The 23,910-nt window shown below is 41.1% G+C and overlaps 1 protein-coding gene across 14 annotated transcripts in view; it reads right to left on the bottom strand.

Annotated features, from left to right (window-relative positions):
- The window catches only part of HECW1 (HECT, C2 and WW domain containing E3 ubiquitin protein ligase 1), a 405,784-nt gene that overhangs the window by 136,124 nt on the left and 245,750 nt on the right, over positions 1 to 23,910 (bottom strand). For all 14 annotated transcript variants that reach the window (XM_085005939.1, XM_021079146.2, XM_021079149.2 and 11 more), the window contains 2 exons: positions 20,381 to 20,456; positions 10,910 to 11,079 (listed from right to left, as the gene is read on the bottom strand). In XM_085005939.1, coding sequence (XP_084862065.1) covers positions 10,910 to 11,079; positions 20,381 to 20,456 — 246 coding nt within the window. The remainder of the gene's footprint in view (positions 1 to 10,909; positions 11,080 to 20,380; positions 20,457 to 23,910) is intronic.

Raw genomic sequence — 23,910 nt, forward strand, 5'->3', positions numbered from 1 at the left:
AAACAATAAATGGCACAGCCATACCATGGAATGTCACGTAGGAGAAAATGTCCTGATAAAAAGGTAGAAAGGAGATGACCCCGGCCATGATGACTAAGCAACGTCCAGCCAACTGCCCTAACCCCCCCTCCCCCCCACATCTGCTTCTGTAAAGTTGCTTCTGCAGTTACAACCCCTGCCTGTTCTCGCTCAGGTTCGACCAGCCAAGCATGGGCCTGGAAGAGCTAGACCGTAAAAGAACTGTGACACCCTTCTTGGGGGCTCAGGCTCCGGAGAGCAATCTCCTCTGAGCCACGGTGTAATAAACCTGAGTTCTCCAACTCTTCGAGTGCTCACTTGGTTTCTCACCAGGTAAAAATGCTGATGCACTGCAGCCACAGAGCTGCTGGAGCTGATGACGACAGCCACAGGGCTGTCGCTAGAACTGATACACTGCTGCTGCTGTAATTGTCACTCAGCAGTAAGGACAAATTAGTGAGGTATGCATCAACATAAATAATATAAAAATATTATTACGAATACAAAAATATTATTATGAGTAAAAGAAGCCAGAAAGAAGAGACTATATGCTGTAGGATTCCATTCACATAAGAAACAAACTAAGCTATTGTGATAAAAAAATAGTTCAGAGTTTGGTGGCCAGGAATGAAGTCAGAGCTGAACTGCAAAGTGGTGCTTGTAGTCTGAGGGGTGATGAGAATGTTCCGTTATCACTGATACGGTGTAATTTCATGGGCATATAAAATCGTCAATGCTCATCAAATTGTTTGCTTTAAATGAATGCAGTTTTTTTACGTGTATGTAATTAATCGTCTTTATGTGAGTTATCTTTTAATAAAGATAGCATTTTGAATCAGAGCCGCAGCTGAGGCCTACACCACAGCCACAGCAACCCAGAATCTGAGCCACATCTGCAACCTACACCACAGCTTGCAGCAATGCTGTATCCTTAATCCACTGAGCGAGGTCAGGGATCAAACTTGTATCCTCATAGACACAATGTCAATTTCTTAACCCACTGAACCACAATGGGAACTCCCAAGTGGGTGTTTATCATTGGCAGATGCGTGGGAAGTCTGCCTGTTACAAAGCATAGCACAGACAACTAGTTATTTCCTTTCTTGTTCAGTTGGAGCTCAATAAATGATGCGTACACTGGTGCCAGAAAGAAACTACTGTACTGATTCATTTTTTTGTGCGTTAATTTTGTATTCTTGGAATAAACACAATTTGGTAAAGTATTAGCCTTTTTATGTTGCCAGATTCAATTAGCCAATGTTTTGTTTAGGATAACTGCGCAGATTTTCACTAGAGAGCTTGGACTGTAATTGGCTTTTCTTGTATTGACCTTGTCAGATTTTGGTATCCAAGTTTTTTTGATCTCATAAAACAAGTTGGCTTCATAAAGCAAGTCTCCTTTCTTTGGAAGATTTTGTGTAAGATTATTATTATTTCATTACATGTTTGGGAGAATTCAACAGTGACAAGCCTGGTCTTAGGAATTTCTTTGTGGAAAGGTTTTAAATTACATATTGAATTCCCTTAACAGATATAAAACTATTTGGCATTTCCATTTATTCTTGTATCAGTTTAGTAAGATATGGTGCTCTAGGAATTTTCTATTCAGATTTATTAGCATAATTGTATAATATTCTCTTATCTTTTTAGTAATTATAAGAGCACTACATTTGGATATTTGTTAATTTTCTCTATTATGTATTTGTTTTATAACTCTGATTTTTGCCTTTATCTTCACTATAATAGTATACTTCTCTCTGTCCTCTTGATTTGCTCTTAATTTTATAGTTTTTTCCATGTGGAAATTCAGATCATTGATTCAGCTCTTCTTATTTACTAATTTAGCTGCATCTCAAATGTAAATATACCATATTCTCACAGTTTAAAATATTTTCTAGTTTTTGTTGCAATTTCTTCTTTGGCCCATAGATTTTTTTTTTTTTTCTTTTTATGGCTGCACCTGTGGCATATGGAGTTCCTGGGCCAGGGGTTGAATGGGAGCTGCAGCTGGGGCCTAAGCCACAGCCATGGCAACAATGCATCTGAGCCACATCTGCAACCTAAGCTACAGACTACGGCAACCCCAGATCTTTAACCCACTGAACGAGGCCAGGGATTGAACCTGCATTCCCCAAGAGACAACGTCAGGTCCTTAACCTGCTGAGTCACAACAGAAACTCCTGGCCCATAGATTTTTAAGGTTTTTTTTTTTTTTTTTTTCCTGCCTAATTTTCAAGGTAGTTGGGCATTTTGTAGAATCTTTTTATCATTTATGTCTAGCTTTCTAAGCTTAAAAACCTAACATTATTTGACAGCTATGTCTAATAACTCCAATAATAAGCCATCCATGTGTCTGTTTTTCTTGTTACTAAGGTCAGATTATTTTAATTGATCAGGGACTGACTGAGTTGTCTTAAAGTTTTCTGCCACTGGTTGGCCTTGATCCTATTCTTAGCTGGCCAGGGGTCCGCCTGAGAATCTGGAATTCTCTAGGACACCTCCCCCCTGGAGGATGCAGACCTTCTAGTTTGTCTCTTTAGCGTCGTGAGATTACAGCAAACTCCCCTTTAAACTTCAGTGGCTTTTGGCCTACCTTCTTATCGCTCTTTTAAAAAGTAGTTGCAGAAAAGTGGCTCACTTGAAGTTCCTTTCTCTCTGGGATCTTTTTATTTTTATTATTTAAAAAAATTATTTATTTATTTTTTTTTATGGTTGTTCCCTGCGGCATATGTAAGTTCTGGGGCCAGGGACTGAATCTGAGCCACAGCTATGACTGCAACAAACTAGCATCCTTTAACTCACTGCACTGGACTGGGATCGAACCCACGCCTCTGAAGTGACCTATGCCACTGCTATCAGGTTCTTAACCCAGTGCACCATAGTGGGAACTCCTCTCTCCAGGATCTTGATCACACAAGTTCTGGTTGTTTCAACCATTCTCCGATGTCATCATGTTTTTTTTTTTTTTTTTTTTTTGCATTTCACCTGGCTTTTCTAGGTGTTTCTGCCCCATGCTGCTCCACAAGAGCTGGAAGCAAAATCAACTGCTTCCATCTTAGGCTCTTTATGATCCATCCCACACATCCAGCAGGACCATATTTATAAAATTTTGATCAGAACATGATGCTTCCCTCTTCCAGTGGCTTCTTAAACCACGTTTACAATAAAATAAAATCTCAACCACGTTCTATAACTTACAAGATGCTGGTCCCTGCCTCTCTCTCTGCTTCATCTTATACCTCACCCCATCCTCCAGCCACAATGACCTTCCTGCTGTTGTTTAGATATTCAAGCTTTGGCACACAGGCTTCCTTCTGGCTATTTCCTCTATGCGAAATGCACATCCAGCCAGGTCTTTGCATGTGTGGCTTCTCAGTTCACATGACAGCAGCTCAACAAGACCTTCCAGGACCACCGCTGTCTAGGGTGGCTCCTCTCCATCACATACATCGTATTATGATGTAGTGTGTTTCCTTCATGTTACTTGTCTTTCATTGAAATTATCTTGTTGTTGTTTAATGTTTTGCTATCTAATATTAATGTAAGTTCCACTGAATCGTCTAATCCCGTGACCAGACTGGAGTAGCTGACAGGGCAAGTATGGGGACTAATCCAGCCAGCTTTGAGGGCGGAGAGAGGGAGATGTAAGAGCACAGGTCCCCCTCCTGCAGCCTCTGCAGCGGTCTGTCTACACCTTGATTAGGCATGTATTTCATTGTATTATCTTCTCCCACCAGCCAGAGGGGTCTTATCTAGCAATCATTTTTGTGTCCTCCTAGCTGCTTCACTTTCTTCTATAGAGTAGATGTTCAATAAATAGTTCCTAAATGAACGAATAATTAACCATAAGAACTTCACCTTGTTTTCTCTCCCCCCCCCCCCGCCCCAATTCATTTATCCTTCAGACTTAACATCCAGAAGTAGGAGTTTAGGTGGATCCGCTGGAAAGACCAATTTAAGCTTTTTGATAACTGCCTTTGGCCTTGCCTCTCAGTGCTATTGATTTTAACTGATTTCCTTTTCTTAGATCTTGGAAAGTGATGGAACATTTGGGCAGAGGAGGAGAATGTGGGTCTAACATAAACCGGGGGCCCAGGCCTGCCTGATTTTAATATTTGCTCAACCCACGTGATATTTTGGGTTGAGTTCTGAGACTCTGCTTTTAGGAATTCCTTATTTTATTTAGAGGTATATGTATTCTCTACGTAGGCACTCTGAACACATAACCTAAGCCTCTTTAGTTGCTGCTGTTTCTGTTCAGCTTCTCTGTGAAGCTATAATCTTATAAGTGCTCATTATATCCACCTGGAAAGTAAACAAACCTGAAAACCAAGGAGAGTGTTCCTGGGGTGGAAACTGTTTTTAATTACAGTGATAAGAAAAAAAAAAAAGAGGAGATAAATCAACCAACAGGGAAATTTTCTTTTCTTTTTTTTTTTTAGTTCACATTATGTTTAATATATATTTCTCTCAGTTTCCCCTCATTTTAAAATTCTGATAGTAACTAATTTTTCTAAGATTTAGAATGTTTTTTTAATCAGCAAAAAATCTTTCAAGTTTGAACTTGCATAAATTTGAAAAAATCACATAAAGACTTTAACCCAATGTGAATCATAGAAATAAATTTAGCATTTAAACTACAGTGCACAACTTTAATTATTTCTCACTGAACATCCTTGGCACATTAATCAGCAAATACAGAAAGTAGGACAGTTTAGCTGTCATTTACCTTCCTGCACAGAGATTTAAAGACTTGCAGGAATCCTGTAAGGAGTAAGGAATCTTCTTTGCACTCACCATGGTGCAAGCCACATGGAAGACAGTGCTAGCGTGCATTTGTAAGGAGCGAGGAAACCACACCTGATACGCATAACTGAAGTACGCCCAGCCCAGTGGCCATCCCTGGAGGTGCACACGACAAGCTCCACCCACATGACATTTCTCTAAGTGTCTGTGGGATGCCTAGGTACCTTTGCATATGCTGTTCCTTCTACCTGGAATGCCTCTCCCTCCCCCTAGATGTCCTATCACTTGCCTAGATCTAAGAGCACAGCCTCTGCCAGGTCCTCCCCTCAGCTCTCTGCAGTGTTCTGTCTACACCTAGATTAGGCATTTATTTCATTGTATTATCTTCTCCCACCAGCCCAAGGGGTCTTATCTAGCAATCATTTTTGTGTCCTCCTAGCTGCTTCACTTTCTACTACAGAGTAGATGTTCAATAAATACTTCTTAAATGAGTGAATAATCAAACATAAGAACTTCACCTAGCTCCCCCCCCCAGTTCATTTATCCTTCAGACTTAACGTCCAGAAGTGGGGGTTCAGGTGGATCAGCTGGAAAGACCAATTTAAGCTTTTTGGGAACTGCCTTTGGCCTTGCCACTCAGTGCTATTGATTTTAACTGATTTTTTTTTTTCTGCTGAAAGGAGAAGGAGGTATAGGGATCACTTTGAGTGATATGAACTATGGACACTTTTTCCAGAATTTATTTACAGCCACTTACACACAAAACTGATCAGTATCAGGCTCTGAAACAGTTCAAACTCTGGTTCTGCTTCTTACCAGCTGTGTGACCTCAGGGAAATTACTTAACTTTTCTGTGCTTTGGTTTCCTCATCTTTCAATGGGGATAGTAACAGTACATATCTCACAGGGGTGTTGTGAGGATGAAATGAGTTAATTCATTAAAAAATTTATAACACCACTTGGCATAGTAAGCCCTAAATAACTCATTAGTAGTAGGTCCTAGGAAATGGAGGCATCAACAGAAACTGAATGTGATTCCTTTCCTTGAGGAGCTTAAAGTCTCATGAGGAAGATAGATGTGCAAATAGAAGGCACTATGGTAGAACTCTAGACAAAGGAGCAGAGAGGAGGGAACTCTCCTTCTGAGGCCTGGGATGGGATTATCAGGTGGGAGACAGTATTTTACTTATTTACTTATTTAATATAAAATTTTTTTTTAATTTTTAATTTTTTTTTCTTTACAGCTGCACCCGTAGCCTATGGAAGTTCCTGGGCCAGGGATCGAATCTGAGCTGCAGCTGAGACCTATGCCATAGCTGCGGCAATGCTGGATGCTTAACCCATCGGGCCAGGTCAGGGATTGAACCTGTGCTGCCACAGAGACAATGCAGGATTCTTAACCTGATTTGCCCTAGCAGGAACTCCCGGAGGTGGTATTTTAGCCGAGAATTTCTGGATGAGCAGGCGTCACTGGTTGGATTAGTTGGGGATGGACCTTTTAGGCAGATAGAAGCAAAGACACGGTTTATGCAGCCATGTGAAAGCACAAGGAGTCCGGGGCGGGGGGCAGTAGCTCCTAAAAGTGGCCTTAGCATGTTGTTGGAGGTACGAGGTGCGAGAGAGTAAAGCACATTGCAGACACTCGAAACTGGCTCATTCAACCATGTTCAACGACCTCCTCCCCTGACCTCCCTGCTACAGAGTCAAGGAAGTGAAACTCTAGATTTTTCCAATCAGATGAGGTCCTTGACAGGATTTTGCTGGGAAGAGCTTCTCTTATGGGATAAAAATGCAAAGCCTTTCAGGGGAAAAGCTGCTTTGGCCTTTTTGCTTTCTTCCTTCCTGGAAATTGAGCTTGAGGCTTTAAGACAAGATGATGCGAAGGTGTAGAGGGGAGTCCCAGAGAGCTCAGGTCCCTGGGCTACACGCAGTCGCTGTACTGCCTGGACCAGCTCCCTCTGGACTTCCTGTGCGTGAGAAGTATCACGGACCGGCCAGGCTTCCTCACGCTTAGAGCCAGGTGCATCCCTAACTGACACAAGTGGTAAGCCATGCCAGGTCCCCGAAGGCCCCAAATGCTCCTCCCAAGAGCTGAGACGTCCACAGTTTTGTACTGGGCACTTTAGTCTAATTCAGGGGCTTCAGAGCCACTCTAACCCCAGTATAAATCGCAGCTCAGCTGGTTACTTGCTGTATAACTTGAGAAATCAGTTATCTTCAGTCTGTCTCCTCAGGGAGACATGTGGTGAAACTTATTTTAGGATGCTAACCTTCACCGCAGCACGCTGGAGAGAATGAAGGTCAAAAGCAGAGGAAGAGAGAGTGATTGCCCATATCCCTGCAGAGCAAAATAAATCTCAATGGAAGATTCCAAAATAATTTCAGAACTTAAAGTGGATTCTAGTTGACATTCGTAGCCAAAAAAAAAAGAAAATTCTGAGGGTACTGGATTTTATAAATGTTCTTTGAGACTGTTAATATCTTTATGACTAAATGTCCTAGCAGGAGTTTCTCTCACATTCTTCAGGAAAGAAAGGCTTTTGGTTTTTTCATGGGCTATAAATGGCATCTTGCGTTATTCCCAGGAATGCAGTGAGGAGTCCATAAATAATTGGTGAGAATACCCAGGACGGAAGGAACAAGATTCATTATTCCATGCTAGTGGCACTTCAGGTGCTTTGGAGTCTGTTGATAACCAAAGTGGTAGGAAGTTCAAATACAACTCCATTTCCTTATGTTCACTTAAAAGGTCTAAGTTGCTCTTTTGGAAAGCCTGGGTCAGGCTTAATTAAGTCTGGGAAGTAGGTGGTAATGATTTAAGAGGCAATGAAAAAGCTTTGGCTCCAGGTATCTAATTACACCTTCTGGTCAAGGATGCTTGGAAAGTTCTACATCAAGATACTCTACTTTGAAGAATAAAGGAAGGAGCCCTGCCCAGAGCAAGTGCCTAGGGTAGGAGCAGCTGTTTCCATCAGCATCAGCCTGATGAGGACAATCTGACTTTCTAATGAGGACAGCTGATTCCTCAAAGCTACACATCTAGTAACTGGCTGAGCTGGACTTTGAACAAGTCTGTGTGACTGTAAAGCTGTGCTTTTAACCCTGACACTATACTGCAGCACTTTCATGCCCCAAGCTTCCCTGCTCCCCAGCCCACGCACTGTGGGGGTTATACCCTCAAGCTAAAGTGGAGTGCAAGTATTTTTTTGAGTTATGGTTTTATCCGGGTAGATGCCCAGGAGTGGAATTGCTGGATCACATGGTAGCTCTATTTTGAGTTTTTTTGAGGAACCTCCATACTGTTTTCCACAGTGGTTGTACCAGTTTACATTCCCACCAAGAGTGTAAGAGGGTTCCCTGTTCTCCACACCCTCTCCAGCATTTATCATTTGTAGACTTTTTGATGACGGCCATTCTGGCTGTGTAAGGTGGTACCTCATAGTACTTTTGATTTGCATTTCTCTACTAATTAGTGATATTAGGCATCTTTTCGTGTGTTTTTTGCCATGTGTATGTCTTCTTTGGAGAAATGCTTATTTAGATCTGCCCACTTTTTTTTTTTTTTTGTCTTTTTTGCCATTTCTTGGGCCGCTCCCGCGGCATATGGAGGTTCCCAGGCTAGGGGTCCAATTGGAGCTGTAGCCACCAGCCCACGCCAGAGCCACAGCAACGTGGGATCCGAGCCGTGTCTGCAACCTACACCACAGCTCACGGCAATGCCAGATCCTTTAACCCACTGAGAAAGGCCAGGGACTGAACCCGAAACCCCATGGTTCCTAGTTGGATTCATCAACCACTGCGCCATGACGGGAACTCTCCCACTTTTTTTTTTTTTGGTCTTTCTTGTCTTTTTTAGGGCTGCATCTACATCTAGTTGGATTCGTTTCTGCTGTGCTATGATGGGAACTCCTGCCCATTTTTTGATTTTTTTTTTTGATTACTGAGCTGCATAAGTTATTTGCATATTTTGAAGATTAATCCCTGGTCAGTTGCTTGACTTGCAAATATTTTCTCCCATTCTGTGGGCTACACTATTTACAACAGCCAAGACATGGAAAAAACCTAAATGTCCATCGACAGAAGAATGGATAAAGAAGATGTGGTACATATATACAATGGAGTATTACTGAGCCTTGAAAAGAATGAAATAATGCAATTTGAAGAATATGTATGGACTTAGAAACTATTGTACTAAGTGAAGTTAGTCAAGACAATGAAAGACAAACACCACATGACATCACCTATTTGTGGAATCGTAAAAAGAAGGATAAGAATGGACTTACTTGCCGAAGAGAAACAGACTCACAGACTTTGAAAAACTTAGGTACCAAAGGGGACAGGTAAGGGTGTGGGAGGGACGGACTGGGGTTTGGGATTGGCATATGCACACGGACATATGTGGGATGATTGGCCAACGGGGGCCTGCGGTACAGCACAGAGAACTCTCCCCAGCATTCTGTGATCATCTGTGTGGGAAAAGAATCTGAGAGAGAAGGGATATGTGTATGTGTATGACCGGGCCACTTTGTTGTACAGCAGAAATTATCACAACCCTGTAGATTAACTATACTTCAATAAAGCTTAAAAAAAAAAAAAAAAAACAACGAATGAGCAATGTTGGCCCTCAATGGAACAAATGATGCTTTTCAATAATCTAAATGACGAAGGCTGACATGAGGACACAAATGAGTTCAAGGTAGGAAGCTGCTGATGTCACTAGTGTAAGGAAAACAGTAATTAGAGTCTGAAAATGTGTTATCTTACAGTGGAAATAAATCTGTTTCTTTGATAACATAGTACATGAAGTCATTGACTTTTAGGGCCTATTTTGTACAAATGGCTTTTTTTTTTTTTGAAGTAAAGAGAGTTGTTCTAAAAAAAAAGCTAAAGCAGGAAGTTAGGCAGCCAATGGGTGTTATCTTCTTTAAAAAGAAATGTATACATGTGTTTGTGACTGGGTCACTTTTGCTGTACAGTCGAAAATTGTCAGAACACGGTAAACCAGCTATAACGGAAAAAATAAACACCATTATTAGTTTTTTTTTTTAAAAAGCTAAAGCAGGGAGCTAGCCAGCCAGTGGGTGTGACCTTCTGCTAGTTCTCTAGGACAGGACTTAGTCCCTGTGAGGCTGAGCCAGCCAAGGGTTTGTTGAGGAATCTCCTTTCTCCCTGGCTCGCTGATGGCAGAAAACACACATGTGGGGGAGGAGGGCCTTCTTCAGACAAAACCATTGCAACTCCATCAAGCTGCCTAGCACCATGCAAACTAGGAAGACGGCATGAGAAATTAGGCTCCGTGTCTATTTAAATCAAACAATATGCAACCCCAAGGGTTGTTCTAGGGCTTACTGATTTACCTGTCCCAGGAACCTGACAATTTCAGAATCTCTGCAACTGGCCCAGAGGAACACATTTTAAATCTGGCACTCTCTCTAAAGGACACACGTGTGGGAAGAGTGTGAGACTGCATAGATCAAAATGTCTCTTCCTTTTCCCACATAAAGGTAGGAGAGGCTGTCGTCTCTCAAATGAGCTTTCAGGTATAGGCTCAGAATCAGATGAAGAGGCTATTACCATTGTCCCCCAGTATCTTGGGGGATTGGTTCCAATACCTGCTGAGGACACCGAAATTCACAGATGCTCAAGATCCTTATATAAAATGGTGTAGTATTTGCATATAACCTACAAACATACTTTTAAATGCTTTAAATCGTAAGATTACCTATAATATCTAATACAGTGTAAATGCTACTTAAATAGTTGAAAATACAATGTAATGCTATGTAAATAGTTGTTGGAATGCAGCAAGTTCACGTTTTGCTTTCTGGAACTTTCCGGAATTTTTTCCCCCAAATATTTTCCATCTGAGGTTGGTTGGATCGCTGGATGCAGAACCTGCACATGCAGGAGGCCAACTGTACATGCAACTGGATGTGGCTAAAGAGCATCGTTCCCTGGTCCTGCTCTGAGAGGCCAATCAAGATCCCTAATAGTTGCAACCCAAAGGGGACATGGTGCCCTTCTAGGGCCAAAACAACCATGATCTCGGAGTTTGGGGCTGCCAGGAGGAGGACGTGGCCCACGGGCTTCATGGTCAGTCGCTTACTTTGTTCCCTAAGGTCCTGTTCAGGGCCTGGGCACTCACCTCCGCCTGCCAGATGGGGTTCACGGTGTTGCCTATGATCTTGGACCGCCTCTCCTGCCCATGGTGGGGGAGGGCGGGGAAGATGCTGTGCTTCCCAGGCTGAATGGAAATCTTCAGGTAAGGATCTGGGTTGAAAAACATCCCTTTCTTCAACCCCATGGCCTGGAAATCTGTAAAATAACGGATATTTTAATTTCATGTGTTCACGTGAGGTTGAAGACCCTACCGGGGTTTACACAGGAGAAGAGTCCATCTGAAACAGCGAAAAACTTTTCAGTCTTTAGACTACTTTCTACCTCATGACAAAGACGAACTGGTATGCCTCCAGAACCTATTATATGGGATATTTACTAACATGCATTAAATCATTTTGGTAAGAAATCCCTGCAATAAATCAACACTGGCATTGAGGTCCCTGCTTTTCGAGAGAGGACCACAGGCCCTACTAGTCTAGATTTCTGGTATTTCTCAGGCAGCATGGAGTGAGGGGGCAAGGAAACTTGGGTGCCCAGGGAGAGAGGAAATCCCCCATGGAAAATTCAGTGGGTCTCAGTGAAAATCATTCAGAGTGGAAAAAGAAAAACAAAGGCTGTAGTCTCACAATAAATATGACCTTCACTGAGTAAGAGAGAGAGCATTCGGAGACATAAAGAGAAAGGTGAGGGTTCAAAGAGCAAAGAACACAGACACTGCATTGGAGGAAAGGAAAAACCTGCAGCCTCCATGAACTGATGCGTATCAGTGAGGAGAGCTTTGAGGAGAGACCCTGCTGTCGGGAGGGAAGGCTTTGAAAACGGAACCCTTCCATGTAATTGGAAGTGTCTGAGCATGTGTACAATTTCATGCCGCTTGTTGTGGGGTGGGGTGGGGTAGAGGGGACAGGATAGAGAGAGAGACATCACTTCTGATCATGATTTATGGTTGTTCTGAGATAATCTGAAATTATTTTATATTCATTAGACATATATTTATAATAGCAAGAAATATATTCTTTTTCTATTTTGGAAGTATTTTCCAAAAAATTGTTCATATTTATATATGAATGAAAGAAATGGGTAAAATACAATTGAATTGATTCTCACGTATGGTATAATTTGTGAGGTGTTGGAGGAATTTGTAACTGATGAAAAAAGTATACAAGTTTTCATGTGAATTTACTTAAAAGGTTTTTTTGTTTGTTTGTTTGTTCTGTTTTTGATGGGGGGAGGATTGACCATGCCCATGGCATGTGTAAGGTTCTGTGCCAGGGACTGAATCTACGCCACAGAAGCAACCCAAACCATTGCAATGACAATGCCAGCTCCTTAACCCGCTGCACCACAAGGGAACTCCTTAAAATTATTTTGAGTTGATTCAAGGCAATCTTTGTAATGAAATTATTCTTACTCTCTTGCCTTACAATATACTGCCATGAGAGGGAATAAAGGTTAGAAAGTATAACAAGCATCACAGAAATTTTCAAAATCCAGGCTAAACCCAGGAGGGGTATGTGTGGAAAGCCAACACAGCAGCCTGCAACTTTTCTTCTTAGAGAGGCCTGTTTCCAAGGCCGGCCCTTGGCTAGTGTCTCAGCACTTGGATCTCAGCAGGGGTCCCGCAGCTCATAACTGGTAGAAGGGCTCTCTGTGCCTCAAATGTTTGTGCGAACCGTGTGGTTTGTTGGACTACCTGCTTTCCTCTGAGAGTCTGGACTTTGGGTAAGTGCTAGGAAGAACTTGGCCACATGACCAGCTCCCGGTGAAAACCTGGGGCTCTGAGTCTGTAATGAGCTTCCCTGGTATGACTCTATTTCCTATGCACTGTTACGATTTGTTGTCGTGGGAAATACATCCAAGCTGTGTGAGTCCACTGGGAGAGACGCGTGGAAACTCTGGCCTAGTTTCCTCTGGACTTCACCCAGGCACCTTTTCCTTCTGCAGTTTTCGGTGTCTCTTGTCAATGCAAGAGATTACAGTCACGAGTAGGACTACATGCTGCGTTTTCCTAGTGAATCACCGCATCTGGGGGTGGGTGGGGACGACGGCCCAGAGTGTGACAGATATAGAGACTTATTCATCATCAAGTAATATGACTATCATCACCTCTACCACTACTGCCTACCATTTACCGGTTAGTTACTAAATTCCGGGGACCACTCCATGCCCTTCAAATATATTATCTGATTTAATCCTAACCACAAACCCTACAAGGTAGATATTATATCCCTAATTTGAGGAAGAAAAAAATAGAGGCTTATGAGTTAAGTAACTTGAGCAGGTCTTCAGAGCTGGTCATTGTCAGAAATGAAATTGGAACCTGCTCTTTGAGTCCAAAGTCTGCATTTCTTTTTTGGTTGTGCCTGCAGCATATGGAAGTTCCTGGGCCAGGGATCAAACCCGTGCCACAGGAGTGACCTGAGCCAGTGATAATGCTGGGTCCTTCACCCACTGGGCCAACCGGGGGGCTCCCCAAAGTCTGTGTTTTTAACCAATATGTGATATTACTTTTTTAAAATAAAAGTGCTAGCTTTGGAGGAGGTAAAATTTTCAATATAAATGGGTCTTTTTTTAAAAAATGCTCTTCCATCAAACAATGGGTCTAAATCTGCATAATACATCTGTCATTGTCTGTACCTGATGAGTCTACTTACTCCTCAGTTCTTATTTTTTCCAAGACTAACCATCTTTCTTTACCACTCACACATTTATTCTTCCAGATTAATCTTAATTTTTTAATAAAACTCCCTTCAAAAATTTGGGATTTTGATTGGAATTTCCCTAAATTTATAGATAAATTTTGGGAGACATGGTCACTTTATAACACTTTCTACTCAAGAACATATGTGTCTTCATTTTTTTCATGCCTTCTTTCATGTCCTTCAATAAACTTTTCTACTTTTGGCTCAATTTGTATACTTATTAAAATGTATAGTTCACAGAGTAAATATGTTTCAAAAGTGCTGCAACAAGGTGTTAATTAGGGGTTAAAAGAACACTTAGCTGGGAGTCCGTATATCTAGATTTTTAGTTCTAAAACATTTAGCTATTGAACTTTATAACTTTAGAAAACTGTTTCAACTTTTTCAGGTTTAAATTTCTTCAACTACGAGGTTGTTGGAATGGATGCCTATAAGAACACACAGAGTTTTATGATTTTTTCAACTGTAAATGATACTTTAATGGGACAATACTTCATTTCCCATTTTTCATGCAGTAGGTTTTTGTTCTGATGACAGACATGATACACACTTATTATAATATTTTTAAATACAGAAGGAAAAGAAACATAATTTTAAAATTATTTCAAATCATACTGTTTAGTAGCTACCAGTGAGGCATTTTCTTTACTGCCTTTCAGTCATTTTCTTTGCATAGTCGAGACCACAGTGTGCATATAAAATTGCACCCTAAATTTTCTTTTGCCCGAATTATATCAAAAGGATGTCCCATGTCTTTTAGAAAAGTTTGTAGACATCAATTCCTTTTTTTTTTTTTTGCTGAGCCCACGGCATGTGGAAGTTCCTGGGCCAGGGATCAAACCTGAGCCACAGCAGCAGCCCTGAGCCACCGCAGTGATGATGCTGGATCTTTAACCTATAGCGCCACAAGACAACTCCTATACATAATTCTTAAGAATATAGACTATTCCATTATTTGGCTCTGTGGTAATTTTTTACACTTTCCCCCCAAGAAGTGGTAAAAACTGAATGTATGAACAGATTTGAGAAGTAAAGCATTTGCATCCACAGCCTTCCTTAGACCTGTCTATTACATTTTTGAAATTTTCCAGAGAAGGAATTCCATAATCTATCTTTCTGGGTATTTCTCACTTTAAATCCTAAAAAGAAAACCAGTCCAATCACATGCAGCGTCTCCAGTTCTTGAGTTTTCTTGAATTTATTTCTCTATCTGCTGGAGTGGATACACACGTATTGCTTTCAGAGAAAGATGTAAGGGTGAAGTTTGTTTAGCCCTTGCAAACCTGAGACTGCATTTCTCTTGCCTTCCCATATAAATGACAGCCTGGTGGGCACAGAAATCTTGAGTTAAAACCTGCCGCCCTCAAAAACTCTGTAGCTTTGGCATCACGATCTTGGCATTCTGTATTCAAAGACGACAAATCTGATGTTAACAAGAGGTTTTTTCTTTTGAAACTCTCATGCTTTTTGCGCTCAGATGTCTACTGTATCTGCATTTGAAAATTTCTTTAAAAAATTGGCATTTGCTTAGATGTTGGTCTCTGCACATATGTTTTTTTCTTAGCATCTGATAGTCTAAAGATTCGAAATTATATTCAGCTCAAGAAAGCTTTCTCTTATTATTGTTTTCTTTTGATTTGTTCTGATCTCTTCATCAAAACACCAATTATCTACATGTTGGGTCTCTATCTGTCACCCATCTTTTCACTTCCTTATCTTTTTTGATGTCTGGCCCTTCGTCTGTGCATCTGGGAGAGACTTTCAAGTCCATCTACCATATCTTTGATTTTGATTCTGCAGCGGCGTAGCAGAGTGCCCACTACTGCCTCTTGAAAGCTCTCAAAGCTCACTCTGACTTTCATGATTGTACCTTTTAGAATTTATTTAAATCACTGTTTGACCATGATGAACGATGGTCCCTCAAAGATGACCATGACCTAATCCCTGGAACCTGTGAATATGCCACCTTACATGATGAAAAGGACTTTTCAGAGGTAGTAAAGAGTTTTTGCCGAGGTGAAATTAGTCTCTGTTACCCAGTTAGGCCCAATGTAATTCTAAGAGTTCTTACACAATTGAGGTAGGAGGGGCAAAATGAGGAGAAGCTGCCTTGATGACGGAAGGAAGCAGAGATGGGTCTGACACAACCGTGAGCCCAAACCTGCAGGCAGAGCCCGGAACCTGACAGAGACGGGGAGCAGGTTCTCCTCAGGAGACTTCAGAAGGGAGCCAGCCCTGCCAACACCCTGATTTTAGTCCCTTAAGATTCAGTTTGGACTTGGATCTCCAGAACAGTATGAACACATGTTGTTTCAAGCCACTAACCATGTGGTAATTTGTTACAACAGCGATAGCAAACAAATGCACTTGGCTTTCTAAGTCTTTATTTTTGCCAGCTTCAAAGAACTCCCTTGTCACTCGTCTTCATCCTAGACCTCTTATTTAGTGCATCCTGCACTTTCCTGAATCTTATAGAGAGTGCAGGCAGACACGTGATACATGGTTTGTCTTCAGCAGGCATTTGTCAAGGAAATACTTAATTTTTTCTCAAGGGTTCTCCCCTTCAGCTTTTTAAAAAGGTAGAGTGTATTCTCCATGCATTCTTCAAGCTGACATGTCTATAGTTTTTATCCACGAGTAGGTTGCGTAGCCCTGGGATTTGTTCATCTTCAGTTAGTTTTGTTGTCCCACTTGCTGCTGTTGGAGCATTTATTCCTGTGTTTACACTCAGAGATGACCAACTTCCAGTCAATTTCTTGAAAATTTGTGGACTTTGCTTCATTAAAGATTTGATGACCTTTTTGTCTTGTCTTTCTTTGAGGGGTGGAATCTGTTAGGACACTTTAAGCAGTATTTACATTTTTCCTCTAGGCAGACACAGTGAATTAAAATATACATATAGAATTATGGAGTCTTACAGCTCCATGCCCATTCAAGGCTTTGCTTCTGTAGTTGCTCCTTTTACATCCCCAGTCATATTTCATTGCCGGCAATTTTTGCCTTGAAATAAATACAAGAAAGATGATATGCTGGGGGCTAGAGACGAGTCCATCCAGATCTCCTTATAAAGTAGCTTTTTGAACCAAGCTGGTGATGTGTCAGTGGGGTGGCTTTCTTTCCTCTGATCAGTCTGTGAGTCCATGTCTGCATGGCAGAGTTGCAATGGGAGCAATTAACAGATTTCATTTCCTTTCCCCAAAGGGCCTGTCCTGGAAGATACACCTCTTAGGCGTTAGGATTTTGGTGAGCTTCGGTTAGTGAAAATTCTTTGTTTCTGGCAGGTAGCTGAGTAGTTCTCCTGGTTTCTACTGTTTCTGAAGGTTTGTACAAATAACTGTTAATTATCAAGCATTTCAATGGGAACATAAGAATAGCAAATCAGGAGTTTGTTTTCCACCCAAGTAATACGAAAGCACTGAGTTTGTTTATTTTTCTTTTTTTTTTTTTAAACCTGGAGAGATACTTGCTAATGTCGTCAATGGATTTTTTATCAGAACTTAGTTTTTTAGAGTAGTTGTAGATTCACAGCATAATTGAAAGGAAGCACAGAAGTTTTCCGCATACTGCCTACCTCACACATGCACAGCTCCCCCATCAACACCCCAAACCAGAGTGGTACATTTGTAATCACAGATATACATGGACATGTGATAATCAAAAATGAGAGATGCTTTACCTCTCTTCCTGAAGTCCATAGCATACGTTAGGGTTCACTGTTGGTGCTGCACATTCTGGGTTTTGACAAATGTATCATGACACTTACCCATCATTACTGTACCATACAGAGCATTTCCATCGCCTAAAATACTCTGCGCTCTGCCTCTTCATCTCTCCTCCCCCCAGTCCAAGCAACCGCCAGTCCTTTTACTTCTCCAGAGTTTCACCTTTTCCAGAATGTGATGGAGTGGAAATCGTACAGTAGACAGCCTTTTCAGATTTTCTTTCCCATGAGTACCATGCATTCAAGATTCTTCCATGTCTTTTTCAGGGCTTGATAGCTCATTTCTTTTTAGCACTGGATAATACTCTGTGGTCTGAATTTACCGGAGTTAATATATTCATTCACCTGAAAGACATCTTGATTGCTTCCAAGTTGGGGCAAATCATGAATAAAGCTGCTGTAAGCACCTGTGTTAGGTTCTTGAATGGACGGCAGTTTTCGACTCATTTGGATAATTTCCAAGGAATGGGATTATGGGGTCATGTGGGGAGATTATGTCTAGTTTTGAAAGAAACGACCAAAATGTCTTCCGCGGTGTCTACTCACTAGCATGTGGTGTTTTCAGTTTGGATTTTGGCCATTCCAATATGTACACAGTGGTATCTTCTTGTTGTTTTAATTTGCATTTCCCTAATCATTGAACATATGATGTGGAGCACTGTTTCATATGAATGTATGCCATTTGCATAGCTTCTTTATTGAGATAGATATCTGACAAGATCTTTGGTCCACTTTTCAGTTGGGTTGTTTATATTCATATTGTTGAGTTTGGGGAGTTCTTTGTATATTTTGGATTGACTATCCTTTTTCAGATGTGTCTTTGGCAAGTATTTTCCGAGTCTGTGGCTTGTCTTCTCATTCCCTTGACGTTGTCTTTTCAGAGCAGAAGTTTTTAAATTTTTTTTTTGTCTTTTTGTCTTTTTAGGGCTGCACCTGTGGCATATGGAGGTTCCCAGGCTAGGGGTTGAATTGGAGCTATAGCCACCAGCCTACACCAGAGGCACAGCAATGCGGGATCCGAGCCACATCTGCGACCTACACCACAGCTCACGGCAACGCCAGACCCTTAATCCACTGAGCAAGGCCAGGGATAGAACCCACAACCTCACGGTTCCTAGTCAGATTCATTTCTGCTGTGCCACAACGGGAACTCCCAGAAGTTTTTAAATTTTAATGAAGTCTGTCTTATGGATTTTTTTCTTTCATGCATTGGATCTTTGGTGTTGTATCTAAAAAGGCATCACTCTACCAAAGGTCATTTACGTCGTCTCCTGTCTTATCTTCTAGGAGTTTTATAGTTTTGTGTTTTACATTTGAGTCTATGATCCATTTTGAGTTGGTTTTTGTGAGGGGTATAAGCTCTGTGTCTAGATTCATTTGTTTGGGGCGGGGTGTTGATGTCTAGGGGTTCCAGTATCATTTGTAGGAGAGACTGTGTTGCTCCATTATATTGCTTTGCTTCTCTGTCAAAGACCAGTTGATGATATGGGTGGTCTGTTTCTGGGCTTTCTAGCTTGCTCCATTGATCTGTCTCTCTCTATTTATTTATTTATTTTCACAAGTACCACAGTGTCTTGATTTCACAATTTTATGGTAAGTCTTGAAGTTGGATAGCCTCAGTCCTTCAATTTTGACCTCCTTCAAAACTGTGTTGGTTATCCTGGGTCCTTTACCTCTCCTTATAAATTTTAGGATTGGTCTGTCAGAATCCACAAAATGAATTGTTGGGGTTTTGATTGGGATTGTATTGATTCCACAGGTCAATTTAGGAAAAACTGACATCTTTGTATTACTGAGTCTTGTTATGCATCAACATGGACCATATCTCCATTTATTTAGTTCTTTTATTTAATTCAGAGTTTTGTAGTTTTCCTTATAGACATACATATTTTGTTAGATTTATCCCTAAATATTTCATTTTGGGGGTTGTTAATGTAAGTGGTAGTGAATTTTTAATTTAAACTCCATTTGTTCATGGTATATGGGAAAAAGAATGAATTTTTGCTTATTAACCTCATTCCTTGCAACCTTTTATAATAGCTTATTAACGGATCTTTAGACACACGTTTGCCTTACGGGGACTGCACTTAGACATGAAAGACCCTAGACGACTGTCCCTCTCTCAAGGACCCTTATGTACTTCATCTCTGTGTTCTTGGATTTCTGATGTTTACGGCCTGCAGCATTTGTTGGTTTGACCATAAGCTATGGCCATCATTCTCAAACTGTGCTCAGCAGAGTCCTGGAGCTTCACGTCACTGAATTCACAAAGACCACTTAGGGTGAAATTGAGTGCACGGGGCTTTGACCTTTGTACATCATTTTAGCCAGAAAAACTCAGTTTTTCTTTATATTTTTAACTTTAAAATTATTTTAGATTTATAGAAGAGTTTAAGCTAATTTCCCCATGGTTAACATGTTACAAAATTATGGTACTTCATGAAAAGTAAAAAATTAACTTAATTACTCTTAACTAATTAGGATTAGCTCAATTATGGGCTTTATTTGGATTTCATTGAGCTTTATACGAAATGCACTTTTTTTGTTTTGGCCACTTCTGGAGCACGTGGAGATTCCGGGCTGGGGATCAAACCTGTGCCACAGCTGCAGCTACACCAGATCCCTAACCTGCTGTGCTACAAAGGAACTTCCACACATGTACTTTTCTGAGCAACTTGGTTTTTAATCTGTTTTACCAACTGGATTTCATGTGAGATTTTATTTAGACAAAGGGTCTGCTAACTCCTTCTCTCCCAGGCTTTCCTCCACCTCCACTTTGTCAGCGCTCAATTACTGCTAGTCGGCAACGGAGGGAGAGTAGAACAGCAGCTTCTCTCCTCACCGTCTCATCTCATCTAAGGAATGCACCTATTCTTTATTGAATCCTCCAATATTCTTGTGAGATCATGGGGAATGGAGAAAATATTTTAAAAGTTTGTCTTACAGACGGAGAAATTGAGGCACAGAGAGGGTGAGTAGTAACTGGTAGGTCAGAGGCAAACTGAAGAGGTCTCTTGACTGTGGATGGACATTCTTAATCTCTCTACAGGGCCTTCAGGTGAGCAAAACATACCTGAGAGAGAAAAGCTGATCAGCCTCCGACTTCCTTGCCCTTGCACGGTCTCATCAGAGCCAATGCTTTTAAAAATCTGTGAGAAGACAGAACATGGGAGACAAGCATTGAAGTAGATACACTCCGATACAAACATGCTTAATCAGTTATTTCTCTAGCTCCCGAGTACAAAGACACAGCATCATTGCGAGTTCATTAGGCTGCTATTGATTAAAACAAGCTTTTAGCAACCTAATGTCTTTCCCAGTAATAGAGTGGGAAATGCTAGTGGGGATGAGGGGTACTTTTCAGAGAAATGGAAATCGACAAACATAATCACTGTAATATTAGAGCCCCTTTATTACTACTTATGTAAACAATGCTTTTTCACATTCGAATTTGCAGAAGGTATTTATTAAAGCAGACCCCACGGCAGTGGAATGATAGGTCAATAGATGTTTACTCTTGTAATTACAATGTGTTTCCATTGGCAAAGTATAGTGTTAAACTGCTGTATCTCCCTTTCTTCTGATCTGTATTATTATCTAGAGATTTCCAGGAAATTCTGTTTATTAGGGAAGAGACTGAGCATGGCATTAAGAAGATACTCTGAAGGTGCTTTATTTAATTGCCTTCCTAGGAAGCTCAGAACACAATTGTAATGTATTATCTGTAGTCTAGTAGGTATTTCCAAACCAGGGTGCTAAAATGTTTTATTTTTCATCACTGCTCAATATATATCTGTTAATGGATTAATGAAAACAGGAAGAGTTCTTAGTTCCATTCTGTTCCGGGCAAGTTTTACTCAGAATAATTTCTGAATATTTAAATCAAAGGCAGAGTTATCTTTGCCCATGTTATATATTTGCAGGAAATAATATAAAAAAACCTGCGTATTAGGCAAATCTATGTGTCCACTTTTTAGAAGATAATCTGTACTGAAGAAGGAAAGAGAGGAAACTCGATGACTTCTTGATCAATGTCTCTTCATTTCTAGGCTGTGTGGGCTTGCTCGTTCTCTTTCTACTGCCTCTTGGGATTCTTTTTTATGGATGCACCTGGAGCATATGGACGTTCCCAGGCTTAGAGGTTGAACTGGAGCGGCAGCTGCCAGCCTACATCACAGCGGTAGCAACACCAGATCCGAGCTGTGTCTGTGACCTACACTGCGGCCTGTGGCAACGCTGGATTCTTAACCCACTGAATGAGGCCAGAGATCAAACCTGTATGCTCACAGAGACAGTGTCAGGTTCCTAACTCACTGAGCCACAACGGGGACTCCCACCTCTCAGTATTCTTGGTGCTGGAAGAGGCATGATTAGATCTGACCATCAAGTTGCCTTACACGAGTCTGGGAGTAATGGTCAGACATCACTAGGCTCACAGCTTCAGCCCAAGGAGAGAGCAAGGGATTATTAACACACCTGCACATTAAGCAGGTGCCCGGGTGGGCCCACATGCTTGGATGCATCTCCTGTGCACATCCTCTCAGCATGTCTGCTCTTAGCCCACCATCCTGATATGCAAGATACATCTCAGGATGTTGGGCTGCCCAGCAGAGGGACCAACGTGTGTGACACATGAAATGAAGTACGAGATCATGAAGCTCTTCGGGAAGTCTATGTCTCTAAGAGCCTCCTTTGATCATAAAGAACCCAAGGAAGACAGGGTTGTAATGGTGAATTGCCAGGCTATTTGTCCGAGGTATTGGCCCTCTTCACACTGGACAGCCTACTCCTTCCCAGTCTGTGTGTGCTCTCTTTGCCTGGCTGACACAGAGCAGCAGAGGTCAACAGTTCCGAGACTGCATCCTCAGGCTGGACCATTCTCCTAGCTCTCAAAGTGGCCACTATGCACGGGCATAATCAAAACACACTCAAAACTCCTTCATGTTCAGAACTTTTCTTCATTTTCAAATCCATGCCTGGGCAAACACTGCAGAGACGTGGGTAGGCTCGCCATGCCCTCTTCCGGTGCGATACCTATCTATGTGGGACAATTAAAATAGACTTCTCCTAATTCTAGTGTAAATATGTCAACATTTGGCTTGCTCCATCTCAGAATATAAGTTCCTTGAGGGCACAACAAAACTGTACCTTTAGTGGAACCTTGTAGATACAAGTCTAGAGTGTGTGAGTTCCAATTTGCATCGGTTAAAGGTGTATAACTAAACTTCACATTTCTTTCTTGGCTAATGTTAACCTAAACATGCAACGATAACAAATTTGCACATTTGTTCCTTCTTATCTAATGCATACATATTTTGATTCCTCATATTTAAATATTTTTCTGTTGGGTATTGAGGATATTTACAAAAAGGTTCTTCATATTTATTGCATCAAAATAGGTCTGTAGGGCAAAAGATCATGTATATTTTGCAGAAGCTACTCAGCTCAGAGGGGAGACACATCTTTAAAACTCCATAAAATTTTGCCTAGCTCATGGCTTTTGTTAACATTATTTATCAAATCATCTCAGGGCCAGACTAATGATACAAAGGAGGGGGAAACAGAAGCCAAGGTAAACAATTTCCAGGAAGTAAAGATGCTTTGGGAAGTAAAGATGTTATGCATCTTGGGGTATATATACACAATGGAATACTACTCAGCCATAAAAAAGAATGAAATAATGCCATTTGCAGCAACATGGATGGAACTAGAGACTCTCACACTAAGTCAAGTAAGTGAGAAAGAGGAAGACGAATACCATATGATATCACTTATATATGGAATCTGATATAAGGCACAAATGAACCTTTCCATAGAAAAGAAACTCATGGACTTGGAGAACAGACATGCGGTTGCCAAGAGGGAGGGAGTAAAATGGACTGGGAGTCTGGGGTTAATAGACACAAACTATTGCATTTGGAATGGGTAAGCAATGGCATCCTGCTGTATAGCACTGGCAACTATATCTAGTCCCTTATGATGGAACATGATGGAGGATAATGTGAGAAAAGGAATGTATACGTATGTGGTTGGGTCACTTTGCTGTATAGCAGAAATTGACAAAACACTGTCAACCACCTGTCATGGAAAAAATAAACATCATTAAAAATTTTTAAAAATTAAAAATTAAAACTGCTAAAGGAATTAAAGAAAGATTATCAACAGAAATGAAGATCACCATAACAAGACACTAGAAACTATCAAAAGGAAAGAATCAAAATTAGACAACAAAATTGCCAAGGTAAACCAATCCAAAAGCCACTAATAAGGGACCATATAATGTGGGAGAAGGAAGACAGACTAACGGAAATCACCCAGTCAGAGCAGGTACAAGGCCAAATGAAAAGAAAATGAAAGCAAGATAAAAGACCCATGGGACAGCAGAAAGCATGCCGCTCTGTGCATAACAGGGATTCCAGAAAGAGAAGAAAGCGAAAACGGGATCAGAAATGTATTTGAAGGACGCACGGTCCAGAACATCCCAAATCGAAAGAAGGAAACAGACCCCTGAGCACAGGAAGCACAGAGGGCCCCAAGTAAGAGGAACCCAAACAATCCTACAGCCAGACATGTTACAATCAAAATGGAAAAACTTAAGGAAAG

The sequence above is a fragment of the Sus scrofa genome, chromosome 18, assembly GCF_054392235.1.
Source record: "Sus scrofa isolate SSC_HxYL_T2T_F1_AM1 chromosome 18, Sscrofa_HxYL_maternal_Yorkshire_Landrace_v2.0, whole genome shotgun sequence".
In the NCBI taxonomy this organism is placed as follows: domain Eukaryota; kingdom Metazoa; phylum Chordata; class Mammalia; order Artiodactyla; family Suidae; genus Sus; species Sus scrofa.